At 32.2% G+C, this 27,764-nt stretch overlaps 1 protein-coding gene across 1 annotated transcript; it reads right to left on the reverse strand.

The window, feature by feature from the left end:
* Positions 1–90: 90 nt before the first annotated feature.
* Positions 91–27,624, reverse strand: LOC111708671 (girdin). The gene is made up of 31 exons (XM_023482110.1): positions 27,500–27,624; positions 26,734–26,839; positions 25,725–25,811; positions 25,412–25,468; positions 24,315–24,401; positions 21,030–21,130; positions 20,420–20,497; positions 19,307–19,413; positions 17,202–17,214; positions 16,086–16,310; positions 15,309–15,411; positions 13,846–13,934; positions 13,203–13,299; positions 12,814–12,876; positions 12,204–12,269; positions 11,408–11,491; positions 9,345–9,464; positions 9,031–9,138; positions 8,404–8,562; positions 7,831–7,934; positions 7,418–7,493; positions 6,748–6,902; positions 5,946–6,027; positions 5,612–5,677; positions 5,025–5,084; positions 3,874–3,939; positions 3,205–3,339; positions 2,737–2,814; positions 1,315–1,488; positions 1,062–1,118; positions 91–395 (listed from the first exon to the last, which is right to left on the reverse strand). The coding sequence occupies exons 1-31, from the start codon at positions 27,547–27,549 to the stop codon at positions 129–131; spliced, it is 3,120 nt and encodes a 1,039-aa protein (XP_023337878.1). The 5' UTR covers positions 27,550–27,624; the 3' UTR covers positions 91–128.
* Between the last annotated feature and the right edge of the window lie 140 nt (positions 27,625–27,764).

Genomic DNA, 27,764 nt, shown 5'->3' on the forward strand with positions numbered 1-27,764 from the left:
TTTTGCAACTTGACAAGGGTCCGTGAATCTAAATATATTTTGTATATTTTGATTGATATTTTGCAACTGACTAGGGTCCTTGAATCCAAATATATTTTGTATATTTTGGTTGATATTTTGCAACTTGACTAGGGTCCGTGAATCCAAATATATTTTGTATATTTTGGTTGATATTTTGCAACTTGACTAGGGTCCGTGAATCCAAATATATTTTTTTTTTTTTTTGGTTGATCCAAGTATATTTTGTGGATCCGGAAAGATACATATATATTTGGCTGGCCTACCTGTTTTGTTGCCTTGGTTAGATCCATCTCTAGCCTTGAATACTCAGCTTGAAGATTATTTATCTGATCTAGTAAACTAGAAGATTGGGACTGCAAGGTTCGGTTCTCAACCTAGAAATATCTTCGTTAGTTCGGTTAAACACTACATTTGTTCAACTGAACTAAGATTTCTAATCCTTGAAATACATAGTCTGATAGTATATCATCATAATATTTCAAATCCTTAAATAAACATTGTTTGTTAGATAAAGCATTTTTATACTAATATAATTAACTGAACAAAAAATTCACAACTGTGAAATATTTTGGTAATTCGGAAAAAATAGTGAACTTTTCATTCATTAAATCTTTTTTAATTTAAAACAAGTATTTTAACAGTTTATATTTCTAACATTATATAGATAAACATTTTAAAATCGTAACTCTCTTGAAACCCAATGAGTGAAAACAAATGAATGCTTTTTTAGTTCCCTAAATCATAAGTTAATAGATCATAGGTCAAAACTAATTAATGCAGAACTAGATAGTCGTTGAACTGTTTCTTTAATGTGGCTAAGAGTGAGAAGAGAGTAATTTCCAACTATCCATATTTTGGACAAAACTTTTATAAATATTTCTTAAAGTTAACATAAGAAATCATATTTTGCTTTATTTTATGACTTAATAAAAAGATATTTCTTTTTCAAAAGAGTAGAAAAAGAGTTAGTTCAGTTTGATGTTGCATCTAAAGTTTTACAACAATAAAAAAACAAACACCCTCCTCCTATAATAATATACCTGAAGGCCAGCCTTTTCCTTGCTTAGGTTGACCAGATCTTCCTGTAGCCCTGACACCTAGACAACATAATGTTAAACCAATATCAATGATCAGACCTTTTGAATAAGAATGCGCTAATCTTAAAAGGTCCAGTAAAACAATAAATTAAAACAAAAACATTGGAGTATCATTTAATCGAAGCCATGCTTAATACACCAGCTTAAATTGCTTAATTCATTTCTAACCCTGGATTTACTAATTACTATAAGCTACCTGTTTAGACCAAGCGACTTCCTTGTCCTCGCTGCCAACAGCAGCTACGCGCAGGCGAGCTAGCTCACTGCTCAGCTGGTCACGTTCAGCTTGGAGAACGCTGACTCTGTTTTCTCCACGGAGCATCTGAACCCGTTCCTTGACAACTACTTCAGTAATTTCATGTTCCTCCGCCTAAACAATTTTTTTTCTTAATTTTCAATTTCCATGAGTCTTGGAAACAAGGAATTGAAAGCCCTTTTTTTGGACATCAAGACTTCAAACTTTTTGTCTTTACAGTTACAAATCTGTCACTTTTGGGACATAATAATAAAACCGTGAATGAAAGAATTGATTTTTTATTTTACATTTTTAAGGTTATAATTTTCACCCCAAAATCCTACTTTTTGCTTCAATTATTCAACTTTTTGATTTGTAAATATCTCCTAAACCGGAGCAGTGCTCAAGTAAACTGTAAACCCATGGAAAGCTAACATTTTCAAGATATCAAAACATATATGGTTTGGTATTAGCACTGCCCTTGTTTTTGAGTTTTTCAAGAATTTGGGAAAATTTTGAAGGGTTAAAATGACTAAAAATTCACATTTTCGTATAATTTGTTAGATTTTTTGGTCCTTTACTATAACCAATTTTATATATTTCTGTAAAAGTACTTAAATAATGTAATTTATATATCTCTGTATTACATATGAAACATTTTTTAAACATTCAAGTGAAAAATAAACATAAGTAGGCTTCCTAAAAAAATTTAAAAAATAAAAAACATTTTCCTAGAACTTTTGAATAATCAAAAAACTTGTGTTTCAACTTTGCTTCTAGAAGAGCTTTTAACAAGAAAAATTTCGGTTCTTAATCGGCCTATATAAATTCACCTAACTACAACAAGAGTTTTAAGTAAATCTATATATTGATAGATGTCACTGTTAAAAATGAAACTTTACTTAAAACAAGACGAGTCTGATAATACAAATATTTCAAATACAAATTATTCAGTGCCTGCCGAAGTTTTCAATATAAGTAATATCATTATTATGAAAGGACATACTCGATGAAAAAGGGGTTGACAATGCAGTATGTACGTTGTACAATTATGCAAGGCCTGAGAAGAGTACAGAAAAGTTCCAATTTAGCGTTTTATAACGTTCTTGTTTTAGGACAATCAAGCAGTCAAATTTGCCAAATATACACTATAAATGTAATTAGGAATACTAGCGGTTTAACCGTTTAGCGTTCAAGTGTTCAAGATTTCTTTGGATAAATTATACATTCCAAAGAATGTATAATTTTAAGGTTTAAGTGTTCAAGCCTCAAGCCTCAAGCCTCAAGCATCCAAGCAATCCAAGCATCCAAGCATTTAAGTGTTCTGGAGTACGATCGTTTTAGCATTCCAATATTAACGATAAAATAAAAATAAAGCCTAACCTTAGCATCTCCTATAAAACGAAGCTGCTGATTGACCTGCTCTAGCTTAGAAACCAGCTGGTCAGCTGCCATTTTCTCCTAGATAACAAAATCATGAGACGTCCACCCTTTTGTCCGTTAAATACGAAAAACCATCAAATTAAGAGATGCTAAAAGAAATAAGTATGCATCGTTCAAGTGGAATATGCATATTTCTAACAAATCATCTTCATTTGCTTTTCTTGGATCTTGGATAAAATTTAAGGAAAACATGTTTTTGGGAAAAGATCTCCCTTCCCCATAATACAAACGTGCAACTATAATTAAAACAAAAATAAAAAATATAATAAAAATACATTTCAGGATTCAAGTTTATTTTTTTACAGAGCAAGTATTTTTTAAGATTATAATTTATTATTGATTTTAATTAAGAAAATCTTCTCATTCAGGAAATTTAGGTAGTTTAATTTTTGTTCCACATTTTCTTACCTTGACAAGTTCTTCTCTGAGGTCAAGAAGTGCCTTCTTGTCTGCTAGACACTGTGAGCTGAGGTCGGCATTGCTAGCCTCCAGTTCTTGAATCTTAGCCTCGTTTAACTCCGTCGAATCTTTCTCTTGTCGAACCTAAAGCAAAGTTAGTCGAATATTTTCTTGTCGAACCTTAAGCAAAATGTGTCGAATATTTCACTTGTCTAATCTAAATCTTTCATTTTTTGAAACTAAAATAAAAGTTGTCGAATTTTTCTCTTGTCTAACCTAATACAAAATTTGTTGAATCTTTTCTTGAGAAACTAGAGGAACATTTGTCGAATCTTTCTTGAAACTATTAAGATTAATTAAGAGCTGAAATTTTTTTTCTTTTATTCATAATTTTCTAAAATTATTTAAAAATATTAAAATTTAAAAATTATCAAATTTTTCTTGAATTCAACAAAAAAGTCGAATAATTGGCATGTTGGAGTCAATTTCCTTTTAATGAAATTTGTCCCCAACTATTACATTTTGCCTTAAAACGTGATTTATAAAAAAACATTTGAGCAAAAACATTTGATAAAAATAGTTCCGATAAATAATTACATGAAAGTTAACTACTGCACTTGACAAGATGGCTAATTGACGGAAAATTCTCAAGTTTATTTATTTTGAACAAAATGTCACCTTTTCCAACTCTCTTTCTATCTGCGCCAATTTTGCAGAGGAATTATCCAAGCTTAGATCTTTAACCTAATCAAATAATCAAATAATAAATCCTTTAAATCAAATGAAATAATGAATCAATAAAAAATCCAATCAACCAATTAATAAACCAATCAATCAATCAAATAATTAATCATCCAATCGACCAATTGATCAATAGTTAGATCTAAAATTCAACCCATCATTCAATCTATCTGCTAAGTAATCAATAAATGATTCAATCAATCAACCGATCTATTTACCAAACCCCGAACTTAATTCTATCGACTAATAAATCAATCAATCAATTTATCAGTTTATCCAACAATCAAGCGATCAATTTATTAATATATCAATAAAATCAGGCCGGTAGTTAAGGGGGGGGGGACAGGGGCACGTTATTCCCTCCCCCTTTTTAACCCAGAAGAAAGGTTGTGGGAGGGGCACACCTTCTATGACAAAATATAAAAAAAAATTTAAAATAAAAAGAATTGGAAACGAAAAATGAAAGAAGTGGTTATTTTTATTTCAATCCCGTTTTGTGAAATGATAGAATTTAAATAAGTTTTTGGTATTTTGAGAAGCTTATCCTATTCTTTCTTTTCTTAGATTAATGATTAATGATAATGATTAATGATCAATCAACCATCGCATAGCAAAAAGTAACATGGAGACAAATTGAAATTGGATACATATGAGAAGCTGTTTGTATTCATCCTCAAGCTTGCAGGGGAGTTTTTTTCTCGAGTTTTAGTTTTGAGAAAACTGAAGATTTTCGTGCTTGAGCTTTTCTTGACCTTTACAGGAATTTACATCCTTTACCTTCTCTGTATTAAAAAAAGTATTAAACATTTTTTCAGAAATACATTTACTTATATTTTAACTCAAATCTCTACATCTTTAACCTCCATTGATGCAAATAGCTTCTCAATAGCACTTAAGGGAAAGAAAACAGGCAAAATAATAAACTAAAATATGTAATAAGTTAAAAATATACTTTTTAGTCTTCATATATCAAGTTTGACCATTAATGAGTTTTTCCATGATATTTATAACTTGTGTGCCCTCCCTTATCAAATTTAATCTAGCTTCGGGTCTGATTTTTCAGGTAAAAAAATGAACATGTATTTTACCTCAACCGCCTGCTTTAGTCGTTCTATCTCGCGCATTAAACTCTTGTTTTCCCGCTCAACCTTCATTAAAACACAAAATAATGTACTCCATTGAAATATTAATTTTTGGACAAAATGTTTCAACTTGAAATTGTCTTCCGGTGTATTTAAATGATATTGTAGGTAAAATGTTTGATGATAATGGGAAGCTGTAAGCGAAATTTCAAGTGACCCCCCATTCTAAAAGGGTTATGTTTGATTAACATACCCTTAAAACAATTGTGTGTTCGCCGTGTACAAAGATGTGCGTGTTAAGTTCCAAAAACGCTTGCAGTTCAGCTAAAAATTCCCCTGTGCGCGCTGTGTGCGTACACTTACAGTCAGCTAAAAATTCCGGTGTGCGCGCTGTGTACGTACACTGTACAGTCAGCTAAAAGTACCGGTGTGCGCGCTGTGTACGTACACTGTACAGTCAGCTAAAAGTACCGGTGTGCGCGCTGTGTACGTACACTGTACAGACTCCCCCCCCCCCTAGCTCTAAAAATTATCATACGGGTGAAATTTGAAAATATTTCCCCCGGAAAATCTGTAAAATATACAAATCTAACCTTGTGAGTTTTCCCTTCTAGATCTAGGTTTTCTGTTTCAAGCTGATTCACTCTTCGAACTGTAACCTAAACGTTTATTTTTCTCAATCCAATTCAAATGTTAGATAGTCACGTGTCACTTTTCAAAAAAAAGTTTATTTACGGGTCATTTAAAGGTCAACAAATTAAAATATCAGAATCTGAATTGATTGGACTAAAAGTAAAATTACTATAGACAGGTATGGTCAGTACAATGTAAAACACAATTTGGGCCTCAACAATTTTTTTTCACACATATCAAAAATCAATGTACAAATAAATCAAATTTTAGTAAATTAAGAGAATGTGAACTTACTTTCAATGTTTCTATCGTCTTCTGCATCTTCTTATTCTCTGTTTCTATTTCAGTATTTTCCAGAGATTGTTCTTCAAATTTCCTGAACAACATTATTTCCATTTTTTTGGAATTAAAATCAATTTTCCAAATCAAATTAAAATATGGTTTTAGAGACGCCCCACCTCTCTACCGTAAATCAATGTTTAAAAAAACTTAAAATGACGATTTAAAGCAATGCCTTTAAATCGCGGTACTAGTCTCCATCCAACAATTTTAAAGATTTATAAAGTCGTCTTCACAAAATATATTCAAATAATATTGACAGTCATTCTTTAAACATTGAAAGGTTTCGTCCAAGAAACCAAGTCAAATCATTTACGTTTGTAGTTAATTAATTGAATAAATACGGAGATGTTATAAGCATCAATGCTCAATAATTTTCTGCACTAATTAAGTTATTAATAATGTACTTTATATTTATTTCTCGCATTGCTTAAGATCCATTTATTTTAATGCGGATCCGGATCCGGGATCCGCGCTGGCAAAAATGGAACAGGATCCGGATCCCCGTCATGAACATTGAACAATTGAATATTTCTTTAAGATTTACTGATTTTTTATACGTTCCAAATTATTTATATTAGTTCTTTCATTTTATTTCTGCTAAAACTTGATAAACCATTCAGAGACGAGGAATTTTTTTTTAGTAGTTTAGATTTTGGTTTTGGGAGTAAATGATTTTTGTTTGCGGTTTTCGGTTTATATTTTGCCCATTGGATCCGGATCCTAAGCACTGGTTTCTGGGGGGTGGGGGGTAAACCTGTTAAGTGTATCCAGCTGTCTCTGAAGTTTAGTATTTTCGTTGGTACTCGTCATCAATTTCAACTCCAGCTCGTCCTGTTTCGTCTGTCCCTTCTGTAGGGTTGTGATGGTGGTTCGCAGCTGTCCTATAGTCTGCTTCAACCCGTCCTTCTCCTATCAATCAAGCAATCAATCCCATTCTTCTCCTAGCAGTCTAGCAATCAATCAACCAATTCAACCCGCCCTTCTCCTTGCAATCAATCATTCAATTAATTCAACCTGACCTTTTTCTAGCAATCAAGCAATCAATCCATCAATAAATAAATCAATTCAACCCGTCCTTCTCCTAGCAATCAATCAATAAATCCAACCCGGCCTTCTTCTATCAATCAATCAATAAATCCACTCCGTACTTCTTCTATCAATCAATCAATATATCTAACCCTTCCTTCTCCTAGCAATCAATCCATCAATCAATCAATTTAACAAATTAAAAAGGCAATCAATCAATCTACAATCCAACCAATAAACCAATTTAACAAATCAATCAGTTAATCAATCAACCAATCATCAATTTACCAACAAATCAATCAAAAATCAACCAATCAAACCATCATACAAACAAACCAACTAAATCAGCTTAACCAATCTGGACTCGATCAATCATTATAAAATTTAGCCAATCTGACCTGTTCAATGTCTGCAATACTCTGGTTTTCATTCCTTATACTTTCAACTCTTCTATTGAGTTTCTGGTTCTCCACTCTAAAATAAACAAAAATACAGCTGTTGGTTCTCCACTCTAAAATAAACACAAATACAGCTTTTGGTTCTCCACTCTAAAATAAACACAAATACAGCTTTCGGTTCTCGCCTCTAAAATAAACAAAAAAAGCTTCTTTCAAGCTAACACAAATACAGCTTTTAGATCTTAGCGTTTAGGAAAATTATAAAGCTTTGAATTTTTAACTTTTAAAGACGTAAATTAAGCGTATTACAAAACGTAAATTAAACGTCAAATGTTAAATAAATCCACAAATTGGGATTCTGATTCTAGATTAAATGACGCCAGATTTGTTCTTTGATTTATTAAAGACTTTACCTTAGTTTCATGTTTTCTGTTTGTAATTCTTCTTGTCTTTCTGTCTGTTCTCTGATCTTCAGGTTCAAGGAGTTCAACTGCTCTGTCATGTTATCATACTGTTCCTAAGGTTAAAATCATCAAAGGGATTGTAAGCGTAATTTCAAATGACCATCCATACAGAGATGGTAATGCCCGATTTACAACGGTACCATCAAAGCTTTGTCCGATCAAGGATGAATTAGATATCCATGTTTTTTTGTTGAGTTAGCCATAACTTCAATAGGAAGTGAGCCAGAAATCAAAAAACAAAACAGTTAAATAGGTTATCTTTAAAACAAAGCAAAAAATTTAGATTATTAACTGAAAATAAATTTTTATTTTTAATTTTTACTTTCAGTATCTCTCAGTAACCCTCTATCCCCCTGTATCCCTATTCCCTGTATCCCTCTTCCCTGAATCCCCCTGTATTCGTATTCCCTGTATCCATATTCCATATACCCTGTATTTTCCTGCTTTAACTGTATCCCTGTATTCCCTTGTGCTACCTGTATCCCCCTGTATTACTTGTTTCCCTGTATCCCCCTGTGTTACCTGTATCCCAGTATATTTCTCCAACTCCTGGGACAAGTGTTGAGTTTCTCTCTCCAGTTTGTTCTTAATCTGCTCAGTTTCCTCCAGGGTTGAAACTTTCTCCTTAAGCTGATCCAGATTTCTGGTAAACCTGTCCTTCTCCAGGTTAGATTTACTCACCTGCAGAAACATCAGGGATTATATACTATTATTATTATTATTTTATTATTATTATTATCATTCAACCTACAGTCAAAGTAGCATGTTCTGTAGGTTATATAGGTTTGTTACGTTGAGCTCCAGCGTTGGGCCAGTTACCCTTCTTTTTGGGTTTGAGTGAATCATATCCGACCGTGTATTTATTCAGTGCTAAAAAGATATGACACATAGAAGTTGTTGTGCAATGTACAATGCACAATCACATAGGACCATACACAATGTACAGTGATTGTAAAAATTTATAAAAGATTATAAAGATTGTCTCGCCATCCCACCAAGGGGTTTTAAGCGCGATTCAGGCCTATACCCATCCCAAGGAGGAGGGGGTGATAATGTTTTACACGTTAAACTACTCAACACCTTCAATATATTTTATTTTACTCACTCTTAAACTTTCTCATCTAGTTTCTTATAATTGTCTATAATGACCTGTGTTTGTAGCACTGTTCTCTCTGCGACAAGTTTCCTATTCTCCTCCTGCAGACTGACCAGCTGCTGGGTCTCAGAGCTAGCTGCCCGGGCAGACAACGAGTTCACCTTTACGTTAAGAAATATAGAAATCCGCCAAAATCCGCGCTGTAAATTGTAAACATTGTATTTGTATGTATCATGTTTAATGGTAATGTTTAATTTTCCCTTGATTTTGTGGACGAATGCTAAATATGTACTTCATTTTTTAACAAACCATTTTTTTCAGAAGCTAGAATTCAGCAAGGAAAAAAAGCTGTTATCGGTTGATTTACCTGTTTGGAAAGAGCATCAACCTCAGTGTCCCGTTCTATTTGGAGCAGCTTAAACTGCTCATTCAAGGTTTCCAGGGTAGCTTCCACAGAGCGATGCTCCTGCTGCACTTTCGCCAATTCCTTGAAAGAAAAAATTTCAATTTAAAATTACTTGTTTCTAGAACACTGAAGAATATAAAAATAAAATCTTGAAATCTCCCTAATCTTAATTTAAACGAAAAATCGTATCATTTAAGGTATCATATTAAAGAGTTTTTAAAAGCTTTGGAAAAGAATGATTTTAACAATTCATCTAAAAATTATTTCAGAAGAAGCCTGAAAACTTCATTTTCACTCATCTCATTTGAGAGCTAACAAAAAAATAATTATTTCGGAAAACTTATATTTTCTCGAAACCCTGAGATAGCAGTTTTTAATAAGATATTTCACAGGAAAAGTTCGTCACAATGAGGGGAAAGTCTGTTAAAAAATTGAAGAAAAAGTTAATGAGACGTTCCTTACAATTTCATAAGAATAAGATAAAAAATAAATTAAAATAACAGAGAGAAACTTGTTGAATAGAAAAACATGGAGTAGAAACCCTTAAATAAATCCCAAGAAAATAAAATCCTTTCTTTTTAGTTTTATCGTTCTAGGTCTTTTTTTCGTCACTTTCTTTATGTTTTTATTTTATCCCTTTATCCCTGAGATACTATGAACTAGGGTGTGTGTATTTACTCAAAAATTCTAATTCTATGCATCCCTCTAAATCTATGCATCCCTATAATTCTATCTATCCTCTAATTCTATGCATCCCTCTAATTCTATGCATCCCTCTAATTCTATGCATCTCTCTAATTCTATCTATCCTCTAATTCTATGCACCCCTCTAATTCAATGCATCCCTATAATTCTGTGTAGCCCTCTAATTCTATGCATCACTCTAGTTCTATCTATCCTCTAATTCTATGCATCCCTATTATTATTATTATTAAAGGACAACCCATCATTCAATGAAATAGGGGTCGGCGCTCCTAGCCGCCGAAACGTATCCATGGGCTGACCGAACTGGTCACCCTAGGGAGAAGACTTATACTAAGCGGTCTGCCCAAATCAGCTCCTTTTCAGGAGACTCTCTAAAAACCAGGCGGTCTGCCCAAGACAGCTCCATTTCAGGAGACTCTCTAAAAACCAGGCGGTCTGCCCAAGACAGCTCCACTTCAGGAGACTCTCTAAAAACCAGGCGGTCTGCCCAAGACAGCTCCTTTTCAGGAGACTCTCTAAAAACCAGGCGGTCTGCCCAAGACAGCTCCATTTCTGGAGACTCTCTGAAAATTAGGCGGTCTGCCTAAGACAGTTCCATGTCTATAATTATATATTTCCCTACAATTATAAAATGTATTCCTCCAATCTATATATGAATTTGGCTTGTCTGTCTGTTTGTTTGTATCCATAAACGTCAAAACGGCTGAACCAATTGGGCCCAAGTTTTGTGTGGGACCTCACGTGACCCCAGGGAAGGTTATGAATGATAAAATTTTAAAAATTTGTATTTAAAAGATTATCATTTTTTTTCAAATTTTGAAAATGCTCGAAAAAATATTATGAAATCCGCAAACCTTTTTTTGTTTATGTCTAATACTGTACAAAGAGAAGATGCTCACAGATAAAGCCACAATTAAAAATTGAAATAAAAGATGGGCACGAAGCGCCCTAAAAGCCTAGTTCTATATGTTTCTCTAATTCTATGTATTCCTCAAATGTTATGTATCCCTCCAATTATATTTATTCCTCCAATTCTATGTATCACTGGAATAATAGTAACCTTCAAATTTTATGCATCCCATCCATCATATGTATCCCACGAATTCTATGTATTCCTCCGATTCTATGCACTCCTGCAATTCTATGTACCCTTCCAATTTTAAAAGTCAAATATTACAAATTCCTCCAATGTTATAAATCCCTACATTTTTTGTAATTCCTCCTTTCTACTCGAACTTATTTTATTCTTTTTATCGCTGCATTTTTTCCCAAACCATTCCCTTCTTTTACATATTTATACCCCTCCCCCCCCCATATACCTGTTCCGTATCCAGTATGGTCTGAGAGTCCTTTTTAGCTTGTTCTTCTAATCTCGAAACAGTCATAGCAGATTTTCTCATCTCCTTTAATAAGGATATGAATCATTTTTGAAATTCTAAAAATATCTAGATTTATAGTTTCTTGAAAAATGTACGGAAAGACTTGCGGAAAGATCAGCGATACAAATCTTACAATCATTTCAAGTGAAATTCAATGCAAAGATGACAATGAACGATTCACAACGGTACCCCTGAAACCTTAATCTGATCACGTGCATGTAAGATATACCAAGTTTTTCTAGACTTTCTAAAGTTTTAGTTTGCTATCTATCTTATGCTTTTCTCTAGAAATATGTGCAAATTATGTGTATAAAATAGATAGAAAATGCATACTGTACGTTTAAGAGTACCATTGTGAATCGAGAATGGCCATATTTACATGGAGGGTCATTTAAAATTACTATTACAGTCCTAACTAAGCACCCTATTAGCCTAACAATATTTTTGACACCTGGTGTAAACTCCAGCTCTTGGTAACTAAAGAACTCAAGTAATACTAATCACGCAAACCCTAGCACAACATTGCTATAATTACCAGGGAACCAAAACAAGGTTGAAATATTAACTCAGAATTTGGAACAAGGGAAATTCATAATTTTACTAAACTTTAACAATTTTTTTTGAGGGGGGGGGTTGCCCACCAACAATTCACTTAATTAAATTAAAAGGGACCTTTCACGATTTTCTTTAAAAGGTATGGTTTTCTAATTTTGTTAAAGGGAATGTTATCAATTACCTGTTCCATTTCAGAAACAACTTCCCTTTCCTTTTTGGAAAATACAGATCTATAGTTCTCAAGTTCCTAAAAAGATTTCAATTATTTCTACATTTAATACTTCACTGTACATTTAACATTTGAGAACACCAATGTCTGTTCTTTATTTAATATTTTTATAGTTTGTTTAATTTGTTAAAATGTTCACTGCAGAAAAATATATGATTTGATTTGATTTTAAATAACATTAGTCTGAATTTAGACTTTTCAAAATAATTTTACAACATAAAAAAATAAATTTACATCCTGAAATATCAATGGCTGGTCATATGAAAGTTTTGCTTTAAAGAATTTCGCCCTTTCAGATTTGTGAAAATCCACAACTTACAAAAGAAAAATCTTCGAAATCTAAAATTGTTATGTTTTGTTCATACTGTACATTCAGATAAATGCATAGGCACATAATCTTGGGCTTAGGTACTTAACCCTTCGTGCAGACTTATAGTCTTAAATTCATCTTCAAAGTCAGTGATATTTGAAGTATAGTAAATCAGGCTATCAGCTCTTATTATTAAAATTACAAGGAAAATGGGCGCGAAGCAGCCTAAATGCCTGATATTATATAAATCACCTGTTTAAGATGTTTGTTTTCTAGTTCTAAACGATGAACCCTAGACACAGCATCTTTACCCAACTAAAGGAAATATACCGTAACTATAACATTTTTATTTTTATTATTGGAACTTGTAAAACAACAATTTAAGAAATAACAGGTTTGGAAGAAATTGCCGAGTTCTTGTCACAAATATATCTTTGCAACCTGATATCTAAGGTTTACACCACCAGGCTGCAAAGATATAGAAATTACAAAAATTGAGGTTGACAAAAAATCCATTTCTTTCGGTAAATGATATTTGATCTTAAACTAGAAAAGGACTAAAATTTTAAGCATAATTTTTCTTCATTAAAAACGATTGAAAATTTATTTTTTACATTTTTAGGATATGATACACATTATACCTGTTCTGAAAGAATATTAAGTTCCTTCCCTTGAACCCCTTTGAGAGCATCCATCTCAGCCAACAGGGATTGGGATTCACTCATACTCGTTTTGTGACTACACAACCCAATAACACATTGAAACTTTTTCAACTTTTCTCTTTCTACTTGTTTTTTTTTTTTTTGCTATTTGCTTCACCAAAGACTCATCGATTTTTTATGCCAGATTTAAAACATTTTTAATTTTTTTCTACAATGGTAAGCGATAATGTCAATACAATGAAGACGACTTTTTATTTGAGTTTTGATTGTTAACAATTTTTTTTTCAAATTACAAGCTTACAAGTATTTAAAGAGACGTTTTTTTAATTGACAGCTTCTCCTGACTTCTATGTTTATGTGTATTCATTCTGTTTAACAGCTTGATATTAATCAAAATTGAGATCAAAAGTCGTCTTAATTGTATTGATATAATTACCTACCACTGTAATTCTATAATGAACATATATATAAATATGTATATGAGCGAGAGCTCTGTTATCTAAATGACCGTATCCTGCATCAACAATTAAATTTTTTAAAAAATAAGATAAAATTAATCAAAACTGAAATAAAACTTAAAACAATTGCGATGAAATTAATTTCTATCGTGTTCTTGGCGTTCCTGAATGATAGCGTTGAATTCTCCTCAATAAGTTCCTTTATTCTGTTCCTGTCTGTATCCCGTTCCTGCTGCAGTCTCTCTATATCCCCCTACACAACAATATAATAAGTTCCTTTATTCTGTTCCTGTCTGTATCCCGTTCCTGGTGTTCTCTCTATATCCCCCTACACAACAATATCATAAGTTCCTTTCTAATAAGTTCGTATCTGAATCTCGTTTCTGCTAAATAATATTCAAATATGCACACTGCACAAGGTAAGTCGGAGAACAATGAGTTTATTTGGAATAAATTCTAATTTTTAGTGGGTAATTTCTCAAAAACTATTTTATTCAAATTTTTCCATGAATCGAAGTGAAAAAATTTTAACAACTGAAAAGACTATTAAACCACTTCTTTTTCCCGAAAGAACAGTTTTACTTTAATCTAATTAAATTAAAGCATGATTTCATAAATAATTAGAACATGGTTTTTGCTTAAAAATCTTAAAAGGTAAAAAATCTTTTAAACTTTCAATGAATGGTCTTGATTTTTGGGTAATAACAATAACAATAAAAATAACAAGAACAAGAACATAAAAATAAGAATAACAATAACAATAACAATAACAATAAAAGTAACAATACCAATACCAATACCAATACCAATACCAATACCAATACCAATACCAATACCAATACCAATACCAATACCAATACCAATACCAATACCAATACCAATACCAATAACAACAATAACAAACATAACAACACAAACAAACACAAAAGTCTTTTAAAAATCAACTTCAGTAAAAAAAACAATAACAACAATAACAACAATAACAACAATAACAAACGCACAAGTATTTTCAAAATCAACTTTTTTGAAGTGGTTACAGTTAATTTTGCAAAAAAATAAAGAGGCAAACAAATTGTGCCGCAACACAATCTGTTTTCCAAGAATACAAATTTGACCAAACAAATAATTATGATAAATATAAATATTGGTGGATAATAAAGGATTTCCCACGAAACATGAGAGAAGAAAGACGACTTGAAAGTTGTCTTTGATCTTTGAATTTATTTGTGACATTCAGACGTCAACCTACTTTAACAAATATGATTGTTGAAACAAGGACCACATAATTATCCTAGTCCTGGAATTTCCAAGATGTTGTCTGCTTTACATTTGATGTCAATTATACCGGAGATATTAAGAATTTCGTTCAGATTTCAATTTTATGAAGTTAACCCAAAATTTTCGAAATCTTAAAGAAATTCTTCTCCGGCACAAAAAAGGCAGACCACATTTTGGAAATGTCAAGAGTAGGAACCTACTCTGTGATTATTTATTCTAGAATTCTACATCTAAAATTAGGTAAAGGAATAAATGTCGCAAATTTCTAAGATATAACACGAGTTTAAAAGTCATGTCATGTTTCGTGGGACACCATGTATTTTTGAGATATATTTCTATCATTTATTACCTTAAATTTAATTATATCATTCTCTAGTCCTAGAACAGCTTCACACCGTTTCCTGCTGCTCCCTAACTGCTCTTCAAGCATCTCCTTAGTTTCTACCAGTATTCTAGGGATAAACATTATTCAGAGGGTTTAATTTATAGAAAATAACACCCACTCCTCAAAAAATCTTTTTTTCCCGGAAACATACGGATGAAGTCTTCAAGCATTTCCCTAATTACTTATCTATTGGCAATAAAAATACTGAGGTACATATTTTCGTATGATAAAAGGCCTGGTAAGCCATCAGGTTCCTTAACCTATAACTACTCCTCTCAGGAATTACGTCAGGTATGTTAGTTTTTCTAAATTTAAAAATTACTAATCTGCAATTTTAGTTTCTTTTTAAACATCAATTGAAATTTCGCCGAATATTACTTTAAAAGAGACTATAACTGTAATTTCAAGTGGGTCTGGATGCATAAATGACAATGCTCGATTCTCAATGGTACTCTTCGAGACAGTGCCAGATAAAGTATGCATTAAGTAACAATGCTGATAAGTTTGAAAACTGATTGTTTCTAAATGCAGGTTCTCTACAAAAGTGACTGGCGAATTTCTACTGCAGGAAAACATTTAGGAATTATCAGAATTAAATACCTTTAAAACCCAGAAAAACGACATTATCTTTCAAATTATGTATCAAGGGTACCATTGGAAATCGGACATTGCCATTATTGCATTGAGGGTCACTTGAAATTATGCCTTCAGTACTTTGTATGTATAGTATCGTAAAGTTACCTATTATCTTCTCTGAGTTCTTCTACTCTGGACTTGAAGAATTCAATATCATTCATCTTGTCCTTGTAGCGCATTATCTCAGCCTCAAGCTTCTCAACCTTCTCAGCTCTCTCTCGAACCATGTCAAGCTCATCCCTAGTATCATTATTATTAGAGTTATCATCGCTGGTATCATTCTTAGTAATGTCATGATCTCTGGTACCGTTATAATTAGTGTTATCGTCGCTGGTATCATAATTAGTGTTATCATCACTGTTTCATTATCTATATAATAAAACAAGACATTCGTATATATATATGTTGCCTATAGCCGGCCAAACTGCTTTGTCCGATTGGGCTGAATTTTTTTGTGGACACTCATGGGTGGTCAGGGGGTGTTATAGGCTAAAAAAATCGAAATATTTTTTTCCACGGGCAACGCCGGGCCCTTCAGCTAGTCATTAATATTTCCATCTTAAGAATTATAATTCCTTATATCAATATCATTAGTGTTATCATCCCTGATATCATTATTCATATTTCATATTTATATTAAACGACAAAGCATGAGATAATACAAATAAGCAATCGCAATGTACTTTGCAGTTTGTACCCGCCACACCAGGGTAGGTTGATTTGAGTGGTTGTCCCTAAGTTTGTCCCTAAGTTTGTTAAATTATTATTATTACTGTTCTCATCGCTGGTATCATTATTATTGGCGTTATAATCTTTAGAATAATCTTTAGAGGCATTAGCATTAGTGTTATAAATGAAAAAAACAAACAATTTAAGTTAACAGATAAAGATAGAATTGTATCAACCCTTTTACCATTAATGATTTTTCATTTTCAACAGTGTTATCATATTACCAGTAAAATCATAATAACATAATCATTATGGTCAACATCTATATATTCTTTGTTAGTTTGTGTGTCCGATCATAACTCAGGAATCCCTGGACCAATTTGCTTTTAATTAAGAATGTTCTTTGCTTGTTTTTAAAATTAAGTTGATTGGGTCTAATTTTGTAGAAAAAGTTTAGTTTGTAGGAAAAGCTGGGTTCCCGTGTCCAAAGTAGTCTTCAATGTTTATTGTTTATAGTATCATTGTTAACATCTTCAGTTTCATCATTATTACTTGCATTGGAATCCTTAGTATCATTACTATGAGTGAAATCATTTTTCTTAATTTATGATGAGTCATCATCCTCGGTATCATTATCATTACTGTTGTCATTATTCATCATTATAATTAGTTTTATCATTATAAGTCCTTCTAACTGCAGTAATGAAAATTATCCTCAGGACTGGTATCATTATCATTATTAATAGTATGATCATATTTTGTATTATTTTGTGAAATTTTGTCTAATATCATTTTTATTAGATAACTAGCTGAATTGCCCGGCGTTGCCCGTGGGGAAATTTTTTTTTATTTTGAAAGAAAAAAAATTTATGAACAATAACAATTTCGAATTGTTTTTAGTCTAAATGGGTTTTTAGAAGCAAAAACAAATATAAAACTGAATTTTTTTATGGCAACGCATAAAACATGTATGGGATTTGACATCACACCCAGCTAATGATCCCCGTCATGTTTAGATTGGCCTGGTTCAGTGGTCAGTTATCATGGTTCTTTGTATAAAGATTACAGAATTAATACTTTAAGGAACATGAAACACGAAAAAACAAAATTTAATACATATTTGGTCTGTTGCCATAACGATCTATTCGCTTAGTTCTTTGAAGATCACCGAGATTGAAATTGAATGATAGAACGAGAAATCTGAAACTGTGTCCGAATTTAATGAATTTAAGCCGCGTCTAAAATCCCCAAAAACTGGTTTTAATTGAGGGCCGGCTTAAATGCTGAAAATGTTATACAAATTTAAGTGGAACTAACAAAATTTGAGCAGCGGCTTAAATTTAAACTTCGGCTCAAATTCTTTAAATTCGGCCTCTGGTTAAATAACAGTTGGAACACAAATCTAGTTAAACATGCTAAAATTTGAAAAAATAAAAATCTGTAAGCATATTTTTGATTTTTAAGTGTTTTTTTTAAAGTGCGTGATTATTTGTTTATAGTATGGTCACTTTGCAGTGGTCAGTTACTAAAAAAGAGTATAAATTGGAAAACAACATTTACAAAGTTTAAAGATTTCACGAATTAAGTATCAGCAAATATGCAAATTCCAGCTAGTTTCCAAAAATTAACTAGATAACGAAATGTTTTTATTGCAAAAATGCAAAATGTCCGGAGATATGACGCAGAATATTTAGTGTTCATAACAAATTTTGACAAAATAATTGAAAATATTTACGTCTTGTGAACTAAAATACTTCCCAACAATAATATTTTGTAAAAAAAATCCTATTCTTATCTTACAATTGCATAAAGGCCACACCCCCCCCCCCCCCCCTCCTTATAAATATTAACCCAAGTATATATAAAGTTCGTTCATCCACCCTTTATTAAATTTTTTGATTTTTGATGCTCGAGAAAAGAACATGAAACGGCAAGTTTTTTTCTCCTTTTTTGATATGTTCTCCGAACACAAATCATTTATTTGTCCTGATCCAGCGAATAAACACCTAATTTCCAAGAAAATATACATCACATCTCTACCTTTATTCATTTTTATTTAACATACAGGATTACCCTCAAAGAATGAGACTGTATAAAATATGACGATTTTAAGGTTAATTCATTTCTTATGCTTTGAATATCATCTTTGAATGGCTTATTTTATCTGGCAAAGAAAGAACCGGTTTACAGTTGCAGGGACTCATGAATGTACGAAAATTGGTATGAATTGGTAAAGTCGTCGCTGAAGTCTCATTCTTTCTGGTTAATCCTGTATTAACTTAACTTTTAGACTAATAAATAAATCAAATGTTATCCAAAAAATCCAACGGTAGTTTTTAACATAAATAGCCCTCTCAGAACCTTTCTATTTTTATGCATCTATTTTCAAGTATCACGTTGAAGTTTTACGTCAATATTTTATATTTGACAATTTTTCAATTACATGGGAATGAATGGCTAACGATAGTATAAAAACGTTTTCCATTTTATGTTTCAGGATAAAAATATTTTAATAAAAGCAAACTTTAACAGAGTAGAGTTTTGAAATCTTGATAGTATCAAAATTTTTTTTAACCGATTCACAACACTAATTGCGATTTGTTTATTTGATCAGTCAAGTTGGTCATTAATTGGCTGATTATAAACCCCTGACTAACCTGTTGTGACTGGAGAAGACTCTGACCCCTGGATTGTAATCCTTGAATCTAGTTCAAGTCTGGTAGAAGATAGATCCTCACTCAACTCATCCCTCTCATAAACCAACCTAAAAAATCAGAATAGAAGTAATATTCTGCTGTCCCGACAGTAAATAAGTGTTCTTACCCACTATTACGAAGTTTTATACCAGGGGTGTAAAAAGAACTCAGAGACCCAAGAAGAGGGGAGGGGAAGTGGGAAGGGAAAACGGAAGAAAAGTGTAAGGAAAAGAGGAAGGAAAAAGAGGAAGAAAATTGGGAAATGGAAAGATAAGTGAAAGGGGAAAGAAATGGAGAAAGGGAAGGGGGAAAGAAAGGACTAGAGTAGTAGAAAAGTAAGGAGGGTAAGGTCTGCAGGGAAAGAGGATGGTAGGAAATGTTGGGAAGGGAAGAGAAAAGAAAGTTAGGGAAGAGATAAGAAAAGAAAGTTATGGAAGGGAGGAGAAAAGAAAGTTAGGGACGGGTAGGGGAAGGTAAAGATACGAAAGGTATAGGGAGGGGGAAACTAGGAAAGGGTAGGGTACAGAGGGGAAGGTACAGACGTGAAGAGTAGTGTACAGCAGGGAAGGGTGGGGTACAGAAGGGAATGGTAGTGTACAGCAAGGAAGGGTAGGGCACAGATGGGAAGGGTAGGGTACAGCAGGGAAGGGTAGGGTACAGCAGGGAAGGGTAGGGTACAGCACGGAAGGGTATGGTACAGATGGGAAGGGTAGAGAAGGGAAGGGGATGGTAGAGATGGGAAGGCATAGGGAGGGGGAAGGGTAGGATAAAGAAGGGATAAGGTAGAGAAGGAAGAGGAAGGTATGGAGTCGAAGAAGGTAAAGAAGTGAAGGAAGATAAAGAAGTGAAGGAAATGGGAAAGCTGGGAAGGGAAGGACTACAGCTTTTAATATCTAAACTTTTCCGATTTCAATCAAGTAGGAATATATTCGTTACAAAGCCTTTTTTAACAATGTAGAGGCAAAATTGTTAAGCATTCCATATGTTTTATAAAACATGACTCATAAGCCTAGTTTACTAAAGAGAATATGTTTGCCATAAATAAACTTCCTTCCATATTTAATTTGAACTAACCTTTTAGCGTGCTCTATGAGTAAACAGTACATTTGATCCCGTTGATCCTCAGCTAGTCCTTCAGGATTACTTAATTCTCTAGAAACCAATAGTAGAACTTTCAATATATCAACAGGGGAGTATGCTTAATATCCTGAGATAAAAAAATAATTCGAGAAATAAAAGGTGTGAGGGGGGGGGGGGTAAGATTTGAGAAAATTTGAAAATTCGAACCCCTGTGGCTTTTCCACGAAAATTTTAGACAAGTGGAAATGAATGAAAATTGTTGCATAGAAAAAAAAACAGGTTTTCATAAAGGAATATGAATTGTTTAACTTCCATCAATAATAAAAAGGTTACACAAACCATCAAGAATCATTGGACAGAAATTATAGTGCACAAACTTTGAAATCTAAATTTAAAAAAATTTAACAAAAAAATTGACAAAGTTAAATCTTTAGTTGAGAATGGTTAAAAAAGGACAAAACTGGCGGGAAAAAAAGTAGAATGGCCGGGCCATCTAGTAAGATTATTTTAAAATACTAATATTTCGTATTTGAGTCAGTTTTTCCCTAATACTCCCTAAAAATGCGTCGGACGTCTTGGAATTTTATTCTACGGCATGGTTTCCCTGGATAAAACAAGGTTAGGATTATCAGTAATTGCTCGAATCCTGTCAACTATCTCATGCTGGGTCTCCAGGGGGAGATTCTTTATAGTGATGATCACCTCCTAGATAAATAGATATACATAAGACAAATATATAAATATATATATATATATGTCTAAGTCTAGAACATAATCTATTTTTTATTAAGATTGGTTATTGCTGATATATTGCTGATATGCTGAGATATATATGTATAGATCTTTACTAAATAGCATATTGACATAATTTTATATAAATTGATATATAGATAGAATGATCTGTACTTATATATATATATATTTATTTCTATTTTTATGTATAACACTATGAATGTACCATTAAACTTAGTGTACAAAATAAATAAATTAAACGTATTTTATATGTGGAAACTCATTGAAACCTGAACAGGAAACGTAGAAACATTTGTCCCGTCATTGTGAATGATTTTCTGTCATTGTAGAGTGCATTTACCCAATGACATTTAATTTAACCAAGTCACAAACAGAATGTATACATAGTAAGCTATTATATCGCTTCGCGCCCTCTTTCTATGCAATTTTCTTAGCTTTCACATGTTGATTTAAATGCCATTCATTATGTTTTCTTGCTACATCCTGAATCTAATAATTTTCGAAGATTTTTGGGTTTACATTGCTGAATTTTCAAAACAAATTGAATTAAAAGTTGTTATTATACTTTATATGTTACTAGAAATTCAAGGCGCTTCGCGCCCTTCTTTCTTGGCTTTTAGGGCGCTTCGCGCCCATCTTCTATTTAAATTGTGAACATGTTCTTTTTGTTTACATTTTAAAACATTGAATAAAAAATTTTTGCGGATTTAAAAAAAAAAAATTCGCGGATTTTCAAGAATTTAATTTTTTTACAAAATCAAAAACCTTTGAAACACATTTTTTTAAAATTTTTATCATTCATAAACCTTCCCTGTGGTCACTTGATGTCCCACAAAAATTTGGGCCCGATCGGTACAGCCGTTTTGACGTTTATTGGATACAAACAAACAGACAGACAAACAAACAGACAAGCCAAATTTATATATAGATGGAAATGTTTTTAACCTATGATTTCTGTGCAAATTCAAATGAAAACATCTTCGGAAAGATGAATTTAAAATCCATGATTAGATTAAAGAAAAATGTGTTTCTGGGGGAGGGGGCGGTAGGGGGAAGTATTTGCTTGTTTTACCTAGTTTTTATTGAAAATGTTTTGATAGAAATGTGAGACATTGAAAACTTAAGAAATATTACTCTTACAAAGCATAACTTATTTCAGAGCTGTTAAAACACAAGATTCCGAACCCGAGCACTAAACACTACATCATTGTAACCTGACATTTGAATATATTTCAAGCTTTGACGATTTGAGGTAGGAGACATTATAGTTTGGAATATCACAGGTCTACGACACAAGGGATTAATTTTCAAGATTAGCAAGAAGTAGTTGAACTATGAAGACTAAGTTGAACCAAAAGAGAAGCGGTTCAGCTTAGTCAGCGAAGTTTGAGATTTATGGATTTTTAAGTAAGAGTTTGCTGATCAGTTCCTTTTTTAAATCTAAATACTTCGCTATATTCTCATTCAGTTTTGGTTTCTATTGATTAAGAAGGAGTAAGTGGGAGGGGAGAAGGGAAAGGGTTATAACCCTCCAAAACCAGCATAAAATCTAGCTAGGGGTTTCAGCTGAAGATAAGAAGTTGCAGATTTTATCACAAACAGAGAGGAAATTGCACCACCGCAAATTGGGCGGAAGTGCTCATTTTGCAATATTTTATGTAATAAAGTAAAAATTACGGATTTGGCTTCCTTGTAAAAAGAAGAAGAAATAAATAATAATAAAAAGAGAAAAAATAATAGGTCTCATATTTTAGTAATAATTTTGCGTCTTTAGTTTTATTCAAAAGACAAAAAAATTAATTCCTTATTGTTTTCTAGGCTTTCAAGTCGACATTTTATTCTCTAATTTCACAACTAATTGTGAGACTCAAGATTTCGCGGACATTTTTTTTCTTTCAAATTTAACCATCCTTAAACCTTCATGTGAGTCGGCATGTGAGCCGATTCGGTTCAGCCGTTTTCATAGTCTTACTTTTTTAATGTTATTATTCAACTACAACGCACAAGATAATACAAAAATCAATATATGCACAGTATATCTAACCTGTTTCTGTTCAGATTGTATCAATATATGCACTGTATATCTAACCTGTTTCTGTTCAGATTGTATCAATATATGTACAGTATATCTAACCTGTTTCTGTGCAGATTGTATCAATACATGTACTGTATATCTGACCTGTTTCTGTTCAGATTGTATCAATATATGTACAGTATATCTAACCTGTTTCTGTTCAGATTGTATCAATATATGTACAGTATATCTAACCTGTTTCTCTTCAGATTGTATCAATATATGCAATGTATATCTAACCTGTTTCTGTTCAGATTGTATTAATATATGTACAGTATATCTAACCTGTTTCTGTTCAGATTGCCTCAATATATGCACAGTATATCTAACCTGTTTCTGTTTAGATTGCATCAATATATGAACTGTATATCTAACCTGTTTCTGTTCAGATTGTATCAATATATGCACTGTATATCTTACCTGTTTCTGTTCAGATTGTATCAATATATGCACTTTATATCTAACCTGTTTCTTTTCAGATTGCATCAATATATGTACTGTATATCTAACCTGTTTCTGTTCAGATTGTTTATCAATATATGCAAAGTATATCTAACCTGTTTCTGTTCAGATTGTATCAATATATGCACTGTATATCTAACCTGTTCCTGTTCAGATTGTTTATTAATATATGCACTGTATATCTAACCTGTTTCTGTTTAGATTGTATCAATATATGCACTGTATATCTAACCTGTTTCTGTTCAGATTGTATCAATATATGCACTGTATATCCAACCTGTTTCTGTTCAGATTGTATCAATATATGCACTGTATATCTAGCCTGTTTCTGTTCAGATTGAATCAATATATATGCACTGTATATCTGACCTGTTTCTGTTCAGATTGTTTATCAATATATGTACAGTATATCTAACCTGTTTCTGTTCAGATTGCATCAATATATATGCACAGTATATCTAACCTGTTACTGTTCAGATTGCATCAATATATGCACTGTATATCTGACCTGTTTCTGTTCAGATTGTTTATCAATATATGTACTGTATATCTGACCTGTTTCTTTTCAGATTGCATCAATATATGTACAGAATATCTAACCTGTTTCTGTTCAGATTGTACAGCCACCCCTAGAACTAGAAGAAGAAGGGTCTCCATGCTTGCCAGAGAGTTGGTACTCGGTGGAATCTAGATCAATCAATCAATCAATAAATAACTTAATCATTCAAATGTAATGAATAAAATGATCTATTTTCCATTATTCAAATTACACAATTTATTAATCGATTATTTATTTACATCAATCAATTCATAAATAGATTTAATAAATTTATTGATTTATATGTTAAAATTATTACGAATTCGATTGATAAATTGACGGATTAATCAAGCAAATATGCAAATCAAATCGATCAAATCAATCGATTAATCAATAAATAAATCTATTAAATTTATGCAAATGAAGCAGACCTCAAATCAATTCATTAATAAGACATATGCTCAAATAACTCATAAATAAGCCAATAAAATAAAACTGGGATGATTATTAAATCTTTCTAGATCTCAGAAAGTAAAAATCGAGTTCAGAATTTTAATGCAATTTACAATTTTTGAAGATTTGATCTTATTTTTGACCCCAGTCTATTTTCATGCTTAATGGGTAGCTTGCTGGCTGAAAGTTTCCCAATAAAAGTCTAATCAATAAAAATGCGATAACAAAATATCAGTTCTTAAAATATAAATGAAAGGTTGCTGGAGGAAAACATAAAACCAAATATAGATTAATTTTTGCTTTGTTCAGTCAAAATTTATTTTTACTTTATCCTCATTCCTAAATTAGGACAAAACAATAGGCCAATTTAGACTTTATTTCTTCCCGCTTAGCAAAATAGAAAATAAAAACTCTCCTAAGGTCACTTCTCACGTTCTTAATAAAAAACTATTCCTTAATTTGTGTGATGCCTTTGTGAAAAATTAATATTAGATGAGGAAAAAAGATTAATATGGGAGATATATTTCTTTATAAGGAGAAAATCCACACACCATCACAAAAAATCATCATTTTTGATAATTTACTTATTTCACTCAATAAATCTGCAATTGTTTAAATCAACGGTCAACAGTTTTTGGAAGGGGTTAGGATGGGGATTAGGAGTAAGGGGATTAGGAGGATTGATTCGTCCCGGGCAGTGTCTCACCTGAGAAAGGTCCCTAGGGGCAGGTAGGGATATTAAGAGCAGTTGACCCAATATCTCCTGAAACCAATGAATAATTTTTTCCTCAGTTTTTGATTTTTAATTATTTTTTTCTAATAAAGATACTTTTATTTTTTGCTATGAATTCTTTCATTTTCTAGAGAACATGAAAGTAAAACATGACATTAAAGTCAAAAATTTTAAGAAACTTTCATTGGCAATTTTAAGAAATAGCAAAAATCAGGTGCACTACAATAAAAAGTTTTACACAAAACTTACAAAAAAAAACATACTGAACGTTTAAGAAATGTGCTACCTTATAGAAGTATTTGATACTTTTAAGAATGAGAAGAATATTTCTTGCTCTGGCCGCAGTATCAATAGGATCAGAATCAACTGCGATCTATGAATTAAAGTATTATTAGGAAGATCAACGGAGATATAAAAAATAGATCAATAAAGATTTCAAATAATAGATCATATGGATTAATAGAGAGGATAAGCGAGATATCAATAAAGAGATCGCTAGCGAGATCAATAGAGAGTTTAAAAAAAGAGCTCAATAGAAAGATCAATAAGGAGGTTAATAGGGAGGTTAATTGAAATACCAATAGAAAGAGATCAATAAAGAGTTCAGTAGAGAAATCAATAGAAGGACCAATAAAGAGGTCAATTGAGAGGTCAATAGAGAGATCAATAGAAGGATCGATAATAAGGCCAGTAGAGAGATCATTAGAAGGATCAACAAAGAGGTCAATAGAGAGATCAATAGAAGGATCGATAATGAGGTCAGTAAACAGATCATTAGAAGGATCAATCAAGAGATCAATAGAGAGATCAATAGAAGGCTCGATAATGAGTAGAGAGATCATTACAAGGATCGATAATGAGGTCAGTAGAGAGATCATTAGAAGGATCAATAAAGAGGGCAATAGAGATATTAATAGAATGATCAATACAGAGACCAATAAAGAAATCAATAAAAAGATCAATAAAAAGGTCAATAGAGAGATCACTAGAAAGATCAATAAAGAGGTCAATTAAGTGATCACAAGATAGATCAATAAAGAAATCACTAAAAAAATCATTAAAGAGGTCAATAGACATCATTAGAAGGATCAATTAAGAGGTCAATAAAAAGATGAATAGAAAAATCAATCGAGATCATTAGAAAGATCAATAAAGTGTTCGTTAGAAAAGTCAGTAGGGATCACTAGAGACAAAGCATTCAAGGATATTTTGTAAATCGGACATGCCACTCTGTAAAGGAAGGTTACTTAAAATCACGTTTTAGAACTATTTATGAGTTTAAAAAGGTGATGCACCTGAAAACTTGCATCTAACCCCTCCAGGAGTGTAGCCAGAGTTACCCCCTTTGCCAGGAGTTGCCATGACAAATCATCCCCTCCTGGCAGCAGACTTGAAGTCCACCTAAACAAAAAAATGTTTTAGAATGGGACAATTTTAGTTATTTTCTAGCACGTCATCAACAAAGGGGTGTAAATATTCTCGAAAACCAATGTTTCTGCCCTCCCCCCCTAATTTTGAAAATTATTTCTTTTCCTACAAAAGAAAAAGTGCAGAAATTTTTATTCGCTGAATTAGGGAAAGAAAATGAGTTATAAGGGACCCTAAAAATTAATGAATTTTTGGGTAAATAGTATCAATAAGAGTTAAATTAATTTTAAAGAATATGTACAACCTCTCATCGACATACCGAAATACAGGGGCATTTTGACCGGCGCGCTAGTAGCCAACCATTACATTATGGGCCATCTTAGCACAGATTTTACATGTTGTATGTCAATTTGTAGGGCACGAGGAATTCATCTCTGAGGTCAAAATAAATATTGGAGGATTCTGATCGGAGCGCTAGTAGCCAGCAGTTTTATTATGTGTCATCTACCCACATATTTTACGTGTTATTAGTCGATTAAATATTTGCTTTTTATATAATTGTGTGTGTATATAATATATAAAAAAAACAGTATCAATTTCAAAGTTATGTTGCTTACAGTTGCAAAATTACAGATGGTAATTTTATTATAATAAATGTTTAAGAGTTGATTAATTTTAAACAACAAAACTTACCGAACCAAGGGAGAGGAGAGAAAGGATTGTATTTCCTCTTCAGTTGCCATTTTGAACAAATTGTTCAATTTTAGGGAGAAATCATTTTTCTATAATGAATACCAACAACTCTTTATCCTAATCATCTGAAATAGTAATCCTTTTATATGGGTTAAAAAGGGAGTATTTTCTATAATGAATACCAACAACTCTTTATCCTAATCATCTGAAATAGTAATCCTTTTATATGGGTTAAAAAGGGAGTATTTTCTATAATGAATACCAA

This window comes from Eurytemora carolleeae, unplaced genomic scaffold, assembly GCF_000591075.1.
Source record: "Eurytemora carolleeae unplaced genomic scaffold, Eaff_2.0 scaffold882, whole genome shotgun sequence".
NCBI lineage: Eukaryota > Metazoa > Arthropoda > Copepoda > Calanoida > Temoridae > Eurytemora > Eurytemora carolleeae.

What these genes read in the sequence shown, in the direction of transcription:
- LOC111708671 (XM_023482110.1), bottom strand. Translation starts at nt 27,549, where the DNA reads ATGGCAACTGAAGAGGAAATACAATCCTTTCTCTCCTCTCCCTTGGTT. An exon ending in AATTCAACGCTATCATTCAG is followed by an intron (nt 13,300 to 13,845) that starts GAACGCCAAGAA and finishes TGGGTTGTGTAG; the next exon opens with TCACAAAACGAGTATGAGTG. An exon ending in AGGAAAAGGCTGGCCTTCAG is followed by an intron (nt 396 to 1,061) that starts GTATATTATTAT and finishes AGATATTTCTAG; the next exon opens with GTTGAGAACCGAACCTTGCA.